At 37.9% G+C, this 21,230-nt stretch overlaps 1 protein-coding gene across 1 annotated transcript in view; it reads right to left on the bottom strand.

Moving 5' to 3' along the window:
• RLF (RLF zinc finger) overlaps positions 1-21,230 on the bottom strand; it is an 87,163-nt gene that overhangs the window by 50,920 nt on the left and 15,013 nt on the right. The window contains exons 2-3 of the mRNA XM_030324371.1: positions 2,576-2,730; positions 1,416-1,497 (exon numbers count right to left, since the gene is read on the bottom strand). Coding sequence (XP_030180231.1) covers positions 1,416-1,497; positions 2,576-2,730 — 237 coding nt within the window. The remainder of the gene's footprint in view (positions 1-1,415; positions 1,498-2,575; positions 2,731-21,230) is intronic.

The following is a 21,230-nucleotide window of genomic DNA, read 5'->3' as shown; positions in this document are numbered from 1 at the left end:
AGTGTGCAACAGGGACCACGTCTTACATTTATCTGTACCTCTACTACATTTATTTTATTGAACACATATTCAAAAATATATCCTGTATGATAAATACTGGAAAAAGTTACACAGGTGTAGGGGAAAGGCAAGTATTTTGTGCATACAATCTAAGAAAAGAATGAAGAAACAGGACAGTATTCTCTCTGCAAAGGATACTGATATAAATAATAGTAATGGCCTTAACAAGAATAGAGAGATTTGCCCTTCTAGACTGTTGTATGCCAGGACAAAACTACTGGCAAGCCTCAAAACACAGCATAACAAAATCAGTGTGTTATGTATGAGAGATGATTTTAGCACCCATAGGTGCTAAATCCCTGTTATAGGGATTAAAACAGGCCAAAGACATGAGAAAAAAATCCTCTTTTCCCCAAAAAGAAAAAGATTAACACTGTTATCATTTCATTTTGAGTTATACACCCCAGAAGAAAGAAACTGCCAGATAAAGAAGTATGTCTGTTAACATCTAAATATTTACTTGTGCCTACACGAAACAGGTCTGGGCTACTACAGAGTTATGTCCTCGAGGAAGCAGTTAGCAAAACAAGCTCTGGATATAAATCTGGGTGTAACTTTGGGTAAGCTAATCAACACTCTCCATGCCTAGTCTTCCTATTTGTAAATGGGGATTCAAATGATCACTACATTATAGGCTTGTAATTTGATTAAAAGACACAAAACACATTAAAAGACACAAAACACACAAAACAATGTAGAGCAGTATTTAGTACATAGTGATAACAAACTATTTTTTTTTAAATAGTTTTTCGGTCTCTGTCAGTAACAGGCAAATTTGCCTCCTGTTACTGGCATTTTACTTGCTTTTCCTCCTATCCTATTATCTCCTCCACAACTCGTTACTTTCTGATGTGCTGCTCACCTTTTACGAAAGTGGATAATCAAGCCAATATGAGAGCCAATGGAGCTCTTCTGCAAACAAAATGCATGAACAGAATCTATGATGACTATTTTGGCTGTTTGAGAGACTTACACTGCTAGACATAATCCCTAATGTTAGAGGGAAATTACTAGATAAGTGTACAAAGAATGATCCAAATACTGCTACCTTACAACCAACCATATACAACTTTACATTTTTAATAGCTTTTTTCTGTCTAAAACTTTGTTTTTGAATAATGAAAACTTCTATGTTGATTCCTAAGCTATATAATGGCTAACAAAACCAAATGAAAGAATAAAACAATTTTTAACACACCCCCTTCATTTGGAAGGCATCTTTCTCAAAATTTCATGAAATTAATATACAGTATGCTTGTTTTTCTTCCAAGTTTTCAATTTTATTTGCTGGGAGGAATTAACTAAGTGTCTTGGATATCTAAACAGAGAACTTTTTTGAGCCCAAATCAACTCACCTGTAGAGACTGAAGGAAGAGTACCCAGACTTCACATGGCAGTTCACTTTCAGACACTGAAAGCAATAATTCAAAACAGCTCCTATAATATAAAATAATGAAGTCAATATACAAAGGTGGTTATAGTAGTTATAAGCATAATCAAATACAGTACAACAGTGATACTGAATATACATTTTACATTTGTTTAGATTATTTGAAATTTGTTTCTCACTCTTCAAAATTTTCTTCAACACTGTTATATTGGCTTTTCAACTTTAAAAAAGAGAATAAAGAAAAACCAGGCATCTTTATAATTACATTGTGGCTTTAGAAGTCGGTAATAATATATTCCTTTTAGAAACCATATTGCAAGCAGTTTTATTTAGTTTTATTAGGATGTGGGGAGGGCACACAAATAGGAACCATTCTGATTCCTGAAGACAAAAATAGGAGCAAAATATTGTCAATGCAGCTGATAAAGAGATAAATATTGTAACTGTCATCTATATAGATTCTTGTCACTTGCAGAGGAAGCAGAAATATTGACAAGGCCAATTCTTTGTCTTTAACAAATCAAGACTACCCAGACTAGAATCCTTCCAAACAATCTGTAAGCTAAACCAATCTAAAAACTGAATAGTTGTACCTTTTCAATTTGCAGATGAAAACTTCATTAAAGGTGTAATTTTATCTGTTACTACAACAGCCAAATATTAAAACAACAGCTAAATTATCATGGACTCAGGGTAGCAATCTTATACTATATCCTGATATTGTCCGCTAATAAAATTATTCTTGGTTCAAATAATGTAATTGAATTGTAGAATTTCAGAGTATTTCTCCACAAAGTGATCCTCAAAGACCACTACAGTTTCCAGATACTGTCACTTAAATTGATCTATACCTAAGAACAGAGAGAAAATGTATTATTCTTGGATGCTAAGCCTGAGTAGAAGAGACTCTGGAGGCATTTAAAGATTACGTTGTTTGGCTGGAGCTTTGCTTGCACTTTATTTCCTGGAAACCAGAGTATGAAGGCTCAGAGCAAAGGAAATTTCATTCAAAGGTATGGCTTTAATGGTGCTCTGAATAATGTGATTTCATAGTAAAGAAAAGTCAAGCAAACATTACAACCAGAAGTACTCAATTTTAACAGTGACTTAAGTACTTAAACTTACAGTACTAATCTGCCAAGCACTAACAGGACATCTTCACATTCAGTAGTTAAATATGGGCGTGCACTGGCAAAGCTTTGGATGGCAAGTCGATATACCTCCAGAAGATACACCATATGTTCTGAGGCATTCTTGTTGCTTGCGTACTGCAATAAGGTCTAAAAAATAAAATTAGAGTATTAATTATTTAAGAAATAAAAACAATGAAACAGACTGTCTTTGTTCTCAAATACTGTCACTCCCCTTTTTTCTAACAAATGCACACACCTTTTATTTGCCTTTTTAGCCTCTCATTTGTTTACAGGATTCTATTCTCTCTCTTTTTTTTAAATGTTTGCTTACTTACTCTGAGAGAAACAGAGTATGAGCAAGGAAGGGGCAGACAGAGAGGGAGAAAGAGAATCCCAAACAGGCTCCGCACTGTCAACAAATTGCATGATGCAGGGCTCGATCCCATGAACTGTGAGATCATGACCTGAGCTAAAATCAAGAGTTGGATATTCAACTGACTGAGCCACCCAGGCACCCCGAGAAGACTCTATTTTCATCATTTAATGAATTGTTTCTGCTGAATTAAAGAAAAGCCAGAACTGCTCTTTTGACATGAGAATAAATCTAAAGGTAAAGCCATAAAATCTCTATAGTTATTCTCACTAGAAGTCTGGAGTTATGATCTCTGAAATTCAATAATGAGTTTCATTAATAGATTAAATTGAGCACCAGCCAGTAGTAAGCACTGGGTATATGAGAATAGGACTATGGTTCCTGCCTTCTACAAGAAGACATTTATTCCTGAGTATGGCCCTCAGCTCTATAGCTCTAAAAATCCATTTTTCTCTGCACACATAGAACTGATTAGGCTTAATTTACACCAACCAATTTATGAAAGAATGATGTTATATTTTTATTTTCAATGAAGTTTATTTTTTAAAAATCCACATATAGGCCAAATGCCAATTTATTTGTTTATAATAGGAGACAGTCATATTACCACCCAGAGTAATGCCTTACCCATAGCGTGGTTACCTAAGAGGGTGTATCTGGTGAGTATGAAATCTAAAACAAAGGAAAATGGAACTACAATCAAGCCTAATAAATTACATGTGTCCAACACGAAGAATTTGTTAAAATGATGGTGGAAAGCTGGCTTATGTTCTCTCTGGACAATGCTAGAAAATCACTGCAAAATTCTTGCTTGGGGACTCTAAGTTCCACAGGGTTGTGCTCTCTTCTATTAATATATATATCTTCCTTCCAACAACTGCTTAGGTTTTGCTTATGCTCAACTGATATATCTAGTTAGGTTACCACTTGAATTATGCATAGGCAGCATACAAGTTTTTTCCCTCAGAATACACATTCTGACTGGACCAGTGTCTTATTTTCAAAGGGTAGCTTTATCTTGAGCGAATTACATATGATTTGAATTCATTACCCCCAGTATAATTTCTTCAAAAAGTCCTAACTTCCTGTCTTCACTTTAATTTTTCTGCGTGAAGAACCACAAATAGTTATAGTAGCACTACAGGATTCCACTGGATTTTTTGCAGCTTCAGTTTCTAAAAAGGCCTTATATCAGTTCTGATAATTAAGAACTGACTAGTCTTGATTGCTTAAAAAAAAAAAAAACTTACAAGGAAATACATCATAAACAATTATACCATATATAGTAAAACTCTTAGCTAACACATTGGATTATCTGGTCTTTGCATACTTGAGTGATCAAGCCAGTTGTTTTAGTATACCAATTCAATTAGGTCTCTTGCTTCTTTTTAAATTTTTTTTTTTCAACGTTTATTTATTTTTGGGACAGAGAGAGACAGAGCATGAACAGGGGAGGGGCAGAGAGAGAGGGAGACACAGAATTGGAAACAGGCTCCAGGCTCCGAGCCATCAGCCCAGAGCCCGACGCGGGGCTCGAACTCACGGACCGCGAGATCGTGACCTGGCTGAAGTCGGACGCTTAACCGACTGCGCCACCCAGGCGCCCCGGTCTCTTGCTTCTTTATCACAGTTTAGATATGAGCTCCTTCTGTATTTTCAGAGGAGTATTATGTCCTCATTTAATCAAATCCCAAATTTTAGGGGCGCCTGGGTGGCTCAGTCAGTTGAGCGTCCAACTTCAGCTCAGGTCATGATCCCATAGTTCATGGGTTCGAGCCCTGCATCAGGCTGTGTGGTGACAGCCCGGAGCCTGGAGCCTGGAGCCTGCTTCGGATTCGGTGTCTCCCTCTCTCTCCGCCTCTCCCCTGTTTAGTCTCTGTCTCTCAAAAATAAATAAACATTAAAAATATATATTTAAAAGAAATCCCAAATTTTAATAAAATAAAAACTTAATAATATCAAAGGTTCTTAAAACTGAGCCCACAACAATCCTTTTTGCAGCTAAATGAGTACACAAAAGGAATGGAGATTATGTGATTATCTGTTATATAAATAAAAATTCACAGAATCTCTCTTAAGAAATTTATTAAAATCTATGTTACAAACAAAGTCTGTTTCAGGTCAGCAAATTACTTAATTGTCTGCATTGGTTAAACCAGAGAGCTTGATAAATTTATACTCAATACCAGATTTTATGCTCCCTGAGGTCAGATATTATGTGTTTTCAATCTTTACAGGACTAACAATTCTTCACCCACTCCCACCCCCATAGAACATTCTCAAGTCTCACTAAATGTTTGCTAATCCATTCATCATTTTATTCACTGGACAAATATTTACCGATAGCTTACTCTAACCTACACTGTTAGGTACTGGGGGGAAAAGACATGGGGGCCTATCCTCATGGAGCTTTCAGAATGAGTCAACAGTGTGACAGTTGAAACCACACATGCAAATTAACCAACTGCTACCTAAAGTATACAAAGGGAAGGGTTGAATGCATACAGATGAGGTGGGTCTTTCCAGTCCACCTTCCCACTAAGAATGCTCTTGCCACCAATCTAGTATCTTATGACACATTTCATGAAGACTTCCACAAGCTACACAATTTCAAAGATTCAATACCCCATGGATATTTATGTTTATAGCTTGCCCTATACTGATTTATATATTTTTATATTCCTAAATCTTTTCATCCTTATGTGTTAGTCCAATTAAATAGATCTTCTTAACATTATCCACTATGACATACTCTGAGCATTTGAAGATTCACTGAACAATTTTTCTCACAATCACCTTTTTAAAAAAATTCAAGATTAAGCTGAATTACAGCCATCCAAATAATATTTAAGTATCTCACGTAAACAAAATTCCATCAGAAGCAGTAAAGAAAAATAGGTCTTATTTCTCCTTAGAAATTTTATTTTAGGGGCGCCTGGGTGGCTCAGTCGGTTAAGTGTCCGACTTCAGCCAGGTCACGATCTCGCGCTCCGTGAGTTCGAGCCCCGCGTCGGGCTCTGGGCTGATGGCTCAGAGCCTGGAGCCTGCTTCCGATTCTGTGTCTCCCTCTCTCTCTGCCCCTCCCCCGTTCATGTTCTGTCTCCCTCTGTCTCAAAAATAAATAAACATTAAAAAAAAATTTTTTTAAAAAGAAATTTTATTTTAGACACCAAGAAAACTGAAAGAGAAAGGGAAGATAAATAATAAATATCACTTCCTCAAGCTCATTAGGATTCTACAGAGACCAAATTAATGTCCCCTCTCTGTTTCAATAAACTCATTTATTCCACAAACACCTACTATGTGGTAATACTGTGCTGAGTAGTAAGGATGGAAATTCTACTCCTGCCCTTAAACAGAAAGGTATACTGAGAGGTCAGATACACGTGCATCTCTATAGGCGCCATCTTTGATGATTTTAAACACTCTTACTGGGGTGCTCTCATGCATATCCCAGGCAGATTACCTCTCAAGTCTTTGTTAAAAACCTCAACTGACTATTAGACATTTCCATCTGAATGTCCTACTCAAATCGCAAACTCAACATGTCCAAAACAAACATCTTCCCCAGCAGATATGCTCTTCCTCCTATGTTCCATCTGCCTCTTTTCAGGAGCCAGAGCTAAAAAACTAAATCACCACCCCACAGTTTGTTGATTCAACCTCAGAAATACTTTTGTTTCCTACCCCTATGCTTTACTTCTATAGCTAGTGACCCTGACCAGGCCCCCAACATAGTTTACTATGGACTCATCTGGACTTCTACAATCGTTTACTTCTCCAGGCTAAATACCCTCCAGTTCTGTATGCTATAATCACAACATATATGTATATTAAAAAAAAATAATAATGCACAGGGGAAAACTTAGAAGGAACTCAACTAAAATGCTAATATGGTTAGCACTGGGACAGCAGTAGCATTATGAACAATTTTTTTGTTGTTTTCATATTTTTCTGAACTTCCCAAATTTCTTTTTAAAATTATTTTATTTTATTTTTAAAGTTTATTTATTTATTTTGAGAGACACAGTACAAATTGGGGGTGGGGGTGGGCAGAGAAAGAGGGAGAGAGAGAATTCTACGAGGGATGAGGGGCTCAAACCCACAAAGCTGGGAGATCATGACCTGAGTCAAAACCAAGAGTGGGATGCTTAACCAACTGAACCACACAGGCACCCCCAAGTTTCTTTTTTCTTAACTTTTTTTTTTTTTTTTAATTTTTATTTTGGAAAGAGTGCAGACACAAGCAGGGGAGAGGGAAGACAGAGAAGAGGAGAATCTCAAGAAGGCTCCATGCTCAGCACAAAGCCTGACTGGGGCTTGATCCCATGACTCTGGGATCATGACCTAAGCTGAAATCAAGAGTTGGATGCTCAACCGAGTCACCCAGCCACGTTCAAATTTTCTTTAGTGAACAATTATTATGCTTACAATGAAGGGGGAAAAAATCTCCCTTCATCTGAATTCTATCTACATTCCTCACTACATGGTTTCAAAGAGACTGGCACATCCTATTTTCCGAGAAACTATCTAAAAGGGAGCATTTTCTCAAGTTTATTTATTTAAAGTAATCTCTACGCCCAACATGCTCAAATTCATGACCCCGAGATCAAGAGTCACATGCTCTTGCAATTAAGCCAGTCAGATGCCCCAAAGAGGGAGCATTTCTTACAAAATAGTCATATTTTATGCAGGGATGTACTGTAATTTAAAACTCAAGTGGTTTAACACTATTTTCTTTAATAGAAATATTCCCAATGGAATTCTCATAGTATTTTTGAGCACACAGTATTACCTATGTATTCTCCTAGGAGTTTTCCATGCTACTAACACAATTTACAACAGCCCCTTTTTTTTAAGTTTATTTATTCCTTTTGAGAGAGAGAGAGTGAGAGAGAGAGAGAAGAGAGACAGCACGCATGCAAGTGGGGAAGGGGCAGAGAGAGAGAGGGAGAAGAGAGAGAATTGCAAGCAGGCTCTGCACCACCAGTGCAGAACTTGATGCGGGGCTCAAACTCATGAACCATGAGATCATGACCTGAGCCAAAGTCAGACACTTAAACGACTTAGTCCCCCAGGTGCCCCTATCATCAGCCCATTTTATTTATTCTTTTTTAAGCTTTATTTTAGTTTTATTTTTATTTATTTATTTATTGACAGCGTGTGTACATGGGGTTGGGGTAGAGAGAATGGGGGACAGAGGATCTGTGCTGACAGCAGAGAGCCTGATGTGGGGCTCAAACTCATGAACTGTAAGATCATGACCTAAGCCAAAGTCAGATGCTTAACCAACTGAGCCACCCAGGTGTCCCCAGCCCATTTTAAAACTGAAGAAACAAAAGGGTGCCTTGTTGACTCAGTCGATCGAGCATGCAAGTCCTGATCTCAGGGCTAAGTTTGAGCCCCACAATGGGTATAGAGATTACTTAAAAATAAAATCTTTTCCTTTTTTTTTTTTTTTTTTTTTAAAGTGAGGAAACAAAGAGGGGCACCTGGGTGGCTCAGTCAGTTAAGCATCTGACTCTTGATTTCGGCTCAGATCATGATCTTGTTTATGGGTCTGAGCCCTGCATCAGGCTCTGCGCTGACAGTGCAGAGCCTGCTTGGGATTCTCTCATTCCCTCTTTCTGCCTGTTCCTCCTCTGCTCGCTCAGTCTCTCTCTCAAAACGAATAAATAAACGTATGTACATACACACATAAGAAAGCAGAGACACAGATTAAGTTGTTTGCCCAAAGTCACCCACTAGCTAAGTGCAGGATTCAGAATTTAAATTTGAATTCAGAGGTACCTGGCTCCAGAGCCCACACTTCATCACTTTGCTGCATGTCTTCTCAGAATGCACAATTCTACAACTATTTTAAGTGTGCTTTTATTTTTTTAAGCTTATTTATTTTTGAGAGAGACAAGGAGGGAGAGAGGGAGGGAATCCCAAGCAGGTTATGTGCTGTGGGCACAGAGCATGACCTGGGGCTCAAACTCATGAACCGTGAGATCATAAACTGAGCCCAAACCAAGAGTCAAATGCTTATTAGCCAACTGAGCCACCCAGGTGCCCCTTTAAGTTGCTTTTAAATTCCTTTTTTCCCCTAAGCACTGTCTTTAATATTTTGTAGTATCATTAAAGTGACTGCTTCTGGGAAGGTTTTGCGGCAGTGATGCTAATTAATGCCCCACACTTTAGAATGCTGGTAGCTCACAAAGAAATGAAAAAAGGTATTTACTGTTAAGGCTGCATGTCCCAAGGCAAAAGGAAATTATGTCACTTTTAACAGAAGAGATTTGCATTATTTCAAATTTTGCACATAAAGCGAGAAACCTTATTGATTTTAATTTCTCAACATAAGAAATTCCCAGAATTAAAATAAATTTGAGTAAAATGTGATCGCACTATGACAGGCTTCCAACAAGACTAAGTCTGATTTCTGAAGTATGGCTCAAGTTTGAAAAAGCAAAAGGGAGAGGAACAGGAGGACTCCAAATAGACAGCAACTTGAACAGTCAGAAAAGATGACTAGAACAGATGGGGGCAAATGGTGACAAGACTTAACGTCACTTGGTGAGGAAACACTGGAGGTTTCCCACGAAGAGACTAAGCTGGGTGTGAGATGAAATGGAAGGGGAGGAAAATGGCTGGCTGCTCACACAGAAAAAGCGGGTAGAGTCAACTAAAACCTTTAAGTCTTTTACATACGTTGCTATCAGGCTCCACTTCACACTTTCCATATTGAGTATAGTTGGTTTTTCAAACCCAGAAATATGACTTACTTATTACTCTATCTTATCTACCTAATTCATCCATCCTGATTAAATTTCATTGGATTCAGTCCATCATCCCAGCCTACCCAGATTATTTTTAGATACTGATTCTGTCATAAGATTTAACTATGGTTTCTTGCTTCATTTCATTTTCAATTGTAGTGTATGTGCTGCTGAGGCAAGCACCATTTTCAATTCTAACAGAATACCTTTTCCTGTGTTGTCCTAAAACTAGTATCATTTACTGTTTAAAAAATAGAGAGATGGAGAAGTAGAAATAATATCAAGAATCCACACTACCACCACCCAGAAACAGACCACTGTTAACAGGTAATATTAAATCTGAGGGGGTTTTAATGCCTAAATAGAAACATTTTAATGGAATCATACTATACATTATTTTGTAACATTTTCCCCAACATCAGTATGTTATAGTTGCACAGGCTTGTGTATGTATCACAATTTATTACCCACTTCTCTTTTTCTGGACATTATAGTTTTTAACTTTGTACTGTCACACATAATGTTGAAGGCATTCCTCTAACTTCTTGCATGTATTCTTCATGACAATTTTCTTAGGATAATATCCTATAAATGGGATTGCTAGGTCAAAAGATGCATAATTTTTAAAGCTTTACATTGTGCCAAATTCTGCTCCAGAAAATTTGTTCCAATTTACATTCCTATCATTAGTGTTAGACAGTGACAGATTGGGAGCTGTCACAATTATTGTATATTACAATCTAAATATGATTTTTTTGAGGGTCAACTGGATAGGGGAAATACAATTATTTTGTTTATTCAATTTAACAATCCTTTCATTACTGGTGAAGTTGAATAAAATTTTCATATATTTCTTTTATGAGGTAATCTTAAGTTACTACACCATCTTATAAGGTATCTTCATCTGAATTATCAATAACAGTAAGGAAGAGAGCTTGGATGGGAATAGCTCCAACAGTTAACTTCAATCTTTCAAAAAATCAAAGAGGACAAAATACTTCTAACTCATTCTATATGGCCAGCACTATTCTGATACCAAGGCCAAAGAAAGACTACAAGTAGGAAAACTACAGATCAATATCCCTTATAAGCACTGATAAAAAATTCATTGGAGCACCAGGGTGGCTCAGTTGGTTAAGTGTCCGACTCTTGTCATGAATCCAGGGTCATGAGATTGAACCCCATGTCAGGCTCTGAGCTGACTGTGTGGATCCTGCTTGGGATTCTATCTCTCTGCCCCTCTCCTACCCTTGTGTGCAGGCTCTCTCTTAAATTTAAAAAAAAAAAAAAAAAAAAAAATCAGCAAAACACTACCAATCTAAATCCAATGGCATATTAAAATGGATTAGATACCATGACCAAATGGGATTTATTCCTGGAATGCAAGGATGGTTCAGCATATGCAAATCAATGTAAAAACTACATTAATAGAATAAAGGGGAAAAAACTTCACAAGATCATTTCAACTAATGCAGAAAAGGTGTCTGAAAAATTCAAGAACTTTTCATGATAAAAAATAATCAACAAGGAACAGAAGAAAACTATCTCGGTGCGCCTGGCTGGCTCAGTCAGTTGAACATCTGACTTCAGCTCAGGTCATGAACTCAAGGTTCATGAATTCAAGCCCCACATCAGTCTCTGGGCTGAAAGCTCGGAGCCTGGAGCCTGCTTTGAATTCTGTGTCTGCCCCTCTCTCTGCTCCTCCCCCATTCACACTCTGTCTCTTCCTCAAAAATAAGTAAACATTAAAAAAATGTTTGAATAAAAAAGAAAAAACTATCTCAACATAATATACACCAATAATAGATGAAAACCCACAGCTAACATTATACTCAATGGTGAAAGACTGAAAGCGTTTCCTTTAAGATCAGGAAAAAAGATGCCTATTGTCACCACTTCTATTCAACATAGTACTGGAAGTCATAGTAAGAGCAATTAGGCAAGAAAAAGAAACAAAAAGCAACCAAACTGGAGAGAAAGTAAAAGTTTCAATGTTTTGTAAACAACATGATTGTACATGTAGAAAGTGCTAAAGATTCCACATTAAAAAAATAATAATAAATTTGAATAATCAAATTGAGCAAACTTGCAGGATACAAAATCAACACACAAAAATCAGTTGATTTTATACACTAACAATGACATATCTGAAAAAGAAGTTAACTAGTCCATTTACAATAACATCAAAGAAATAGGAATAAACTTAACCAAGGAAGGGAAAGACAAGCACACTGAAAATTATAAAACTCTGCTGAAAGAAATGACAGAAGACACAAATAAATGGAAAGACATAACATGGAAATGTTCATAAATTGGAAGACTTACTATTGTTAAGATATCAATACTACCCAAAGCAATCTACAGATTCTATGCAATCCCTATCAAAATCCCAATGACTTTTTTTCCCAGAAATAGAAGAATCCATACTAAAATTATGGAATCTCAAGGGACCAAGAATTGCCAAAACAATCTTGAAAAGAATAAAGTTGCAAATCTCACATTTCCTGATTTCAAAATTTACTACAAAGTTACAGTAATCAAAGCAGTGTATATTGGCATGAAAACAAGATATACAGACCAATGAGACAGAAAGCCCAGAAATAAACCCTATACATATCCGGTCAATGAGTTTCCACAAGGGTGCCAAGACCATTCAATGGGGGAAAGGGCAGTCTTCTTAACAGTGTTGGGAAAATTAGGTAACCATATACAAAAGAATTAGGTTCACCCTATACCATATCCAAAAATTAACTCAATGCAGATCTAAGATGATTTCTTGAATATGATACCAAAAGCACAGGTAACAAAAGTAAAAACAGACAAATTGGACTATATCAAAATTTAAAACTTTTGTACACCAAAAGACACTACCAGTATGGTAAAAAGGCAACTCACAGAACAGGAGAAAATATTTGCACATCATATATCTGTTAAGACTGATACACAGAATATATAAAGAAGCCTTAAAATTCAACAACAAAGGGCACCTGGGTGGCTCAGTACGTTAAGCGTCCAACTTTGGCTCAGGTCATGATCTCACAGTTGGTGGGTTCAAGCCCCCCACTGGGCTCTGTGCTGACAGCTCAGAGCCTGAAGCCTGATTTAGATCCTGTGTCTCCCTCTCTCTCTGCCCCTCCCCCACTCATATTTTGTCTCTCTCAAAAATGAATAAACATTAAAAAAAAAATTTTTTTAATTCAACAACGAAACCCAAACAACCTAATTAAAAATGGGCAAAGGACTTGAACAGGCATTTCTCCAAAGATACACAGATGGCCAAAAAGCACATTAAAAGATGCTTAACATCACTAATTAAGAAATGTAAATCAAAATCACAATGACATAACCACTTCATTCCCATTAGGATGGCTATTACCAAACCAAACCAAACCAGAAAATACCAAGTGTTGACAAGGATATGGAGAATTTGGACCCCCTGTGCATTGCTGCTGGGAATGTAAATGGTGCAGCCACTGTAGAAAATGGCATGGTGGTCCCTCAAAAATTAAACAACTACCTGGGGCACTTGAGTGGTTCAGGAGGTTAAGCATGTGACTCCTGATTTCGGCTCAGATCATGATCTCATGATTTGTGGGATCAAGTCCCACATCAGGCTCTGTGCTGACAGTGCAGAGCCTGCTTGGAATTCTCTCTCCTTTCTCTCTGTGCCCCTCCTCCCTACTGCACCCACATGCAGGCTCTCACTCTCACTCTTTCTTTCTCTCAAAATAATTCTTTTATTTTTAACTTTTTTAAATGTTTATTTTCAAAAGAGAGAGAGAGTGTGAGTTGGAGAAGGGCACAGAGAGCAGGAGACATAGAATCTGAAGCAGGCTCCAGGCTCTGAGCTGTCAGCACAGAGCTCGACTCAGGGCTTTAACTCACGAACCATGAGATCATGACATGAGCCAAAGTCGGACACTTAACCAAGTAAGCCACCCAGGCTCCCCAAAATAAATAATTATTTAAAAAATAAACAATTATTTAAAAAATAAACAACTATCATATGACCCAGTGTTCCACTTCCAGATATATACCCAAAGGAGTCAAAAGCAAGGACTTGACAAGGTATTTGTGCCCATGTTCATAACAGCATATTTATAAAAGCCAAACCCATCAAGTGATGAATGAATAAACAAATTGTAGTATGAACACATAGTGGAATATTATTCAGCCTTAAAAAGTAAGGGAATTTGACACATGCCACAACATGGATAAATTTTGAAGCCATTATGCTAAGTGAAATAAGCAAATCACAAAGAGAAAATAATGTATGTTTCCACTCATACATGGTACCATAGTCAAATTCTTAGAGACAGAAAATAGAAGGGTGGTGGTTAGAGGCTAGGGAGAGGGAGAAATGGGGAGTTAGTGTCTAAAGGGTTCAGAGTTTTGGTTTGGGAAGATGAAAATGTTCTGAAGATAAATCGTGGTGATGGTTTCAGATCAATAGAATATACTTAATGCCACTGAATGCGTACTTAAAAATGGTTAAAATGGTAAATTTTATATTATGCATACTTCACTACAATTTAAAAAATTCCAAAAAAGAGAGCCAACTTTATGTCTTGAGATTTTAGATTAGCAACTTTCAAGAAACATAAGTGCAACAGGAAGACAGGGAGAAAGAAGAGGATAAACTCACATATCCTCCATTTCTACTTTAGTGAGTCATTACTGATACAAGCATTGACCTAGAATACCTAGTAAGTCTGGAGATTTTAAAATCCAAGCTTTATCATGTTGGGGAAAAGTATTACAATTCAGATGTAGCTATGTAATAGAGTGAAATAATATGCCTTTTGGCTGTGGATTCAAACTTCTTACCCTCATCATTTGCTAGCTAACCTCTTTGGGTCCTTTTTTTTTTTTTTTTTTTTTTTAAATCAGTCAACTGAAACTGAGTATTCATTCTGCCCCAGACATTGTGCAATATAGCTTGTAATAAATCATGGCCAAAAAAAAAAAAATCTTAGCCATTAGATGATAAAAAAATTTATCATCTCAGCCATTTAAAAAAAATACAGTTCTGTGGCATTAAGTATATTTATGGTATTGTGCAACCATCACCAACATCCATGCATCGAACACTTTTCACATTGCAAAACTGAAACTGAACCCATTAAATAACTCCCTATTATTACTACCTCCCTTCAGCTCCCTGACAACCACCTACTTCCTGTCTCTATGTGCAATATTGCTTTCATATTCTATTTTCTGTTTGAAAAAGCAACACAAGATAATAATAATGGCATTAGGGTAGACAAATAGATCAATGAACAGAACACAGTCCAGAAATACACCTATATACATATGGCTAAATGATTTTCAACAAGGTGCAAAGGCAATTTTTTAATTCAATGAGAAAGGAGTCTTCTTTTTCTGAAGTTTATATATTAAATTTTCAGAGAGAAAGAGAGTATGTATGCACGCTTGCAAGCAGGGGAGGGGCACAGAGAGGAGACAGAGAATCCCAAGCAGGTTCCATGCTGTGAGTGCAGAGGCTGATATGGGGCTTGAACTCATAAAACATGAGATCATAACCTAAGCCAAAGTTAGACACTTAACCAAGTGAGCCACCCAGGCACCCCAGAGAAAGCAGTCTTTTCAACTAACAATACGGAACATTCGGATATTCATTTAAAAACACAAAAAACTTCCATCCACCCATCATAGGATATATAAAAATAAGCTACAAATGGATCATAGATCTAAATGTAAAACCTAAAATAAACTTACAGAAGACAACATAGGGAAAATCTTTGTATGTAACATGAAAAGCATGTTAAAAGATAAAAGAGAAAGTTGATAAACTGAACTTTATCAAAATTAAGAATGTGTGTTCTTCAAGAGATACTGGTAAGAGAATAAAAGGAAAAGCCTAAGAAAAAAAGCCTGTGTGTTTATAGAAGGGTTCAACTTAATAGAAATTAACCATGGCTTGGCTGGCTTGTATGCCCACCATTAGTTATGTAGGACTTTTCATTCCTGTCTTACCCAGTATCCTAGTAATTCTTGATGGTATCTCACATGAGTTCAACAGTTATTCCAGAATGTGTGACATCCACGATGCTGTTCTGCCTTAGTTCATCCTTGTGATTTGCTCCCTATAAGCAGGTAGACAGTACCTTAGGCTTTCCCCATGGCCACATTACCACAATGGAATCTGTGTCATGGCGAAGGATGTTCCCTCCAGAGAGTCCCAAGTGATTCAGGGTCTGAATGTGTATACCTTGGAAGTGAAAATCACCATTCCTATTCTGCCCACTCTCTGCCATCTAAGCTTCAACATTAAAATAAAGAATAGGGGTGCCTGAGGGGCTCGGTCGGTTAAGTGTCTGACTTCAGTACAGGTCATGATCTCGCAGTTGTTTAGTTCGAGCCCCACATTGGGCTCTCTGCTCTCAGCACAGTCTACACTTTGGATCCTCTGTCCCCCCTCTATGCCCCTCCCCACTCTCTCTCTCAAAAATAAACATTTAAAAAAAGGAAGAAAGAAAAATATATTTCATGAAGGGTTTATGTCCAGAAAAAAGACAGACAGACAGACAGACACACACACACACACACACACACACCCTTCTCAAAACTCAACAATAAAAAACAATCCACTTTTTTTTTTTTTTCAACGTTTTTTTATTTTTGGGACAGAGAGAGACAGAGCATGAACGGGGGAGGGGCAGAGAGAGAGGGAGACACAGAATCGGAAACAGGCTCCAGGCTCCGAGCCATCAGCCCAGAGCCTGACGCGGGGCTTGAACTCACGGACCGCGAGATCGTGACCTGGCTGAAGTCGGACGCTTAACCGACTGCGCCACCCAGGCGCCCCCAATCCACTTTTTTTAACGGGCAAAAGATTTGAAAAAAATATTTCACCAAGAAAGATATGAGAATGGCAAATAAGCACATGAAAAGATACTCAACATAATAAGTCATTAGGGAAATGTAAATTAGAACCACAGAGAGCACCACTAATTTTAGAATGGCTAAAATTAAAAAGACTGATCACACCAAATGTTGATCAGGAGACAGAAAGCTAGAACTCTCATACATTGTTGGTGGGAATGTAAAATGATACAACTACTCTGAAAAACTTGTCATGTGATACAACCATTCCACCTACATATTTACCTAAGAGAAAAGAGAAAGCGTTTGTTTTTTTTTAAATATATGAAATTTATTGTCAAATTGGTTTCCATACAACACCCAGTGCTCATCCCAAAAGATGCCCTCCTCAATACCCATCACCCACCCTCCCCTCCCTCCTACCCCCCATCAACCCTCAGTTTGTTCTCATTTTTTAAGAGTCGAAAGAGAAACCATTTGTCCACACAAAGACTTATAAATACAAATGTTCACAGCAACTTTATTTGTAACAGCCAAAAAGTAGAAACATGCTAAATGTCTATCAACAGGTGAATTAGCAAAGCATGATAGAACCATACAATGAATACCCAGCAATACAATATATTAATTCCACACAACATGAATTTCAAAATAATTATTGTGTAAAAGAAGCCAAAGGCACAGCATAGTTTATAAAAAGAATGATATAAAATTTTTAAAAATGGAATCTAATCTCTAGAGAAGGCAGATCAATCGTTGGGTGAAGATGAAAGATGGTAGGAAAAGACAGACAAATGCAACGGGGTAGGAAGGAAATTCTAGGGGTGATGGATATATTATCTTGATTATAGTAATGGTTTCACCGGTGTTTTGCCATTAGATATGGCAAAGCTTATCAAACTGCACATTTTAAAAACAAGCAATTTACTGTATATCAATTATATCTCAATAAAGATTGTAGTTTTTCTTAAGTTTATTTATTTTTGAGAGGGAGAGAAAGAGCATGAGTAGGGAATGGGCAGAGAGACAGGGAGAAAAGAATCCCAAGTGTGCTCTGCGCTAATAGCATGGAGACCAACATGAGGCCCGAACCCACAAACTATGAGATCATGACCTGACCCCAAATTAAGAGTCAGATGCAGGGCGCCTGGGTGGCTCAGTTGGTTAAGCATCCGACTTCAGCTCAGGTCATGATCTCATGGTCTGTGAGTTCAAGCCCCACGTCGGGCTCTGTGCTGACAGCTCAGAGCCTGGAGCCTGCTTCGGATTCTGTGTCTCCCTCTTTCTCTGCCCCTCTCCTGCTCGTGCTCTGTCTCTCTCTGTCTCAAAAATAAATAAAAACATTAAAAAAAAAAAAAAAAGAGTCAGATGCTTACCCAACTGAGCCATCCAGGTGCCCCTCAATAAAGTTGTTTTTAAAAAGACACATGGCCCAGGAGGCATCTGGCTGGCTCAATCGGTGGAGCATGCAACTCTTGATCTCAGGTTTGTGAGTTCAAGTCCCATGTTGGGTGTAGAGAGTACTTAAAAATCTTTTTTAAAACTTATTTTTATTTCTTTGAGAGAGACAGTGCAAGCAGGGGAGAAGGGCAGAGGGAGAGAGAGAATCTTAAGCAGGCTCCACACTCAGTGCAGAGCCCAACGTGGGGCTTGATCTCACAACTGTGAGCTTATAACCTGAGCCAAAATCAAGAGCTGGACGCTAAGGCACCTGGGCGGCTCTGTCAGTTAAGCATCAAGACTTCAGCTTAGATCATGATCTCAAGTTTGTGGGTTCAAGCCCAACATCAGGCTCTGTGCTGACAACTCAGGAGCTTGGAGCCTAGAGCCTGCTTCGGATTCTGTGTCTCCCTCTCTCTTTGCCCCTCTCCCACTGTGTGTGTGTGTGTGTGTTTAGCACGCGCGCTAAACATTAAAAAAAAAGAGCTGGACGCTTAACCAACTGAGCCACCTAGGCACCCCAAAAATAAAATAAATTTAAAAAAAAGACATGGGCCAAGAAGTACACAAAATCATAAAAATAATTTAAATAAATTTTACGTTTCAGTTGTCAGATTTATAATTTTTACTGTAAAAAATGTAAAACCTCTGTGCATAAATATAAAAAAAAATGAAAAGATAAATTGGAGAGAAGATAATTCCAAGGTATATGGCCAGCAAAAGATTCATATTTCATAATACAAAATTTCATAAAAAACTATAAAGTAAAAGACAGTCAGCTCAGTCGGTAGAGCATGTGACTCTTGATCTTGGGGTTGTGAGTTTGAGCCCCATGTTGGGTGTGGAGATTACTTAAATATAAAATCTTAAAAAAAATTTTTGGGGGCGCCTGGGTGGCGCAGTCGGTTAAGCGTCCGACTTCAGCCAGGTCACGATCTCGTGGTCCGTGAGTTCGAGCCCCGCGTCGGGCTCTGGGCTGATGGCTCAGAGCCTGGAGCCTGTTTCCGATTCTGTGTCTCCCTCTCTCTCTGCCCCTCCCCTGTTCATGCTCTGTCTCTCTCTGTCCCCAAAAAAATAAATAAACGTTGAAAAAAAAATTAAAAAAAAAAATTTTTGGCTCAGGTCGTGGTCTCCCATGTTTGTGGGTTTGAGCCCCGCCTCCGGCTATGTGCTGTCAGCTTGGAGCCTGGAGCCTGCTTCAGATTCTGTGTCTCCCTCACTCTCTGCCCCTCCCCTAGTCAGGCTCTGTCTCTGTCTCTGTCAAAAATAAACATTAAAAAAAAAATTTTAAGGCAAATAACGCAACTAAAAAATGAGCAAAAAACAAGAAAAGGCAATTCACAGAAGAGAAAATATGAATAGCAATAAATATAACTAAACAGGTAACTCCTTACAAGTAAACAGAAAAAAGAAACAAATTAAAACCACAATGAGATACCACAGTCCACCCACCAGAATGGCTAAAATTAAACGAACTACACCAATTACTGGCAAGAATGTGGGGCAATGTTAACTTTCATACATGAATAACTGGCATAAATTGCTACAAATACTTTAGAGAATAACTTGGCAGTATTATAGTTGAAGGCAGGTCTATATATGAACTCAGCAACTCCACTTTAAGCATATACCCTAAAGAAATTCTTGTACCAATGTATCAAGATACATTGGGAAAATGTCAACCCCAAGAGTCAATGTAAACAAATGCCTCAGGGTGCCTGGGTGGCTCAGTTGGTTAAGTGTCCAACTTTGGCTCAGGTCATGATCTCACAGTTTGTTGAGTTCCAGCACTATGCTGAGCTCTGTGCTGACAGCTCAGAGCCTGGAGCCTGCTTTGGATTCTGTGTCTCCCTCTCTCTCTCTCTCTGCCCTTCCCCCAATCATCCTTGCTCGCTCTCTCTCTCTCTCAAAAAAAAAGGCATTAAAAAATAAAAATAAATAAATAAAAACAAATGCCTCTAAGTCCATTAATAAAAGAATGGACAAATGAGTTATATTTACATAATAAAATACTATACATCACTGAAAAATGAAGGTACCAAAGCTATCCATGCCAATACAGATAAATCTTAGAAACATTCTGTTACATTTATTTTATTTTTCCATTATGTTGAATTTAAAAAGCTTCAGAAGAGGGTACCTGGGTGGCTTAGTTGGTTAAGCACCTGACTTCGGCCTGGGTCTCACGGTTCATGAGTTTGAGTCCTGCTTCAGGTGAACTAGAGCCCCACTTTGGGTGAGCCCCACTTCTCTCTTTCTGCCCTCACTCACTTGTGCCCTCTCTCTTTTTCTTTCTCTCTCAGAAAGAAAGAAAGAAAGAAAGAAAGAAAGAAAGAAAGAAAGAAAGAAAGAAAAGCTTCAGAATATAGTACACCATTTAAGTAAAGTAGAAAACACATAAATGTGTTAAAATGCACAAATACTAAGTAAAGAGATTCAGGACAATGATTAAATACCAAAATCAGGATGGTGGTAGGAGGCAAATGAATCTATGAAAGGGTACACAGGTAGTCTCTATCATTTTATTTCTTAGGTCATGCTCATTTTAATATACTCTCTACTACTTTGTATGTTGGAGATATTTTGTTTTTAACATATGCTGCAAAATTCTGAGCAAAACTGATTTTCAACCTAGATTCCTACACCCAGTCTAACACAAACAAGAGACAGGAGAGATCTCAGAAAGCTACCAGAGGGTGGTATTCCTTCAGATCCAAAGCAAGCGAGTAAAACAAGAAAAAGACACAAGGGCTAGGAAACAGAAGGGAGAGAAACAAAGACAAATACTAAAAAAAAAAAAAAAAAAAAAAACACAAAACAAAAACAACAACAAACAACAACAACAACAACAACAGAGGATAAAATGAAAATTAATTTGAAAGGGTAACAGATAGGGGCACCTGGCTGGCTCAGTTGGTGAGCTGATCTCCAGGTTAAGTTTGGGCCCCAAGTTGGATGTAAAAATTGCTTAAAAATAAAATATTTTAGAGGGGCACCTGGACAGCTCAGTTGGCTAAGCACCCAACTCTTGGTTTCAGCTCAGTCCATGATCCCAGGATTGTGAGATTGCGCCCCGCACTGGGGTCTATGTTGACAGCATGGAAGTGGCTTGGAATTCTCTCTCCCTCTCTCTCGGTCCCTACCCTGCTCATGTGCTCGTGCTCTCTCTCTCTCACAATAAATACACATTTGAAAAATACTTTGAAAAATGATATAAAAGGGTAACA

The sequence above is a fragment of the Lynx canadensis genome, chromosome C1 (assembly GCF_007474595.2).
Source record: "Lynx canadensis isolate LIC74 chromosome C1, mLynCan4.pri.v2, whole genome shotgun sequence".
Taxonomy (NCBI): domain Eukaryota; kingdom Metazoa; phylum Chordata; class Mammalia; order Carnivora; family Felidae; genus Lynx; species Lynx canadensis.
The sequence above is the reverse complement of the archived record's forward strand: the minus strand, read 5'-3'. Positions and strand labels throughout refer to the sequence as shown.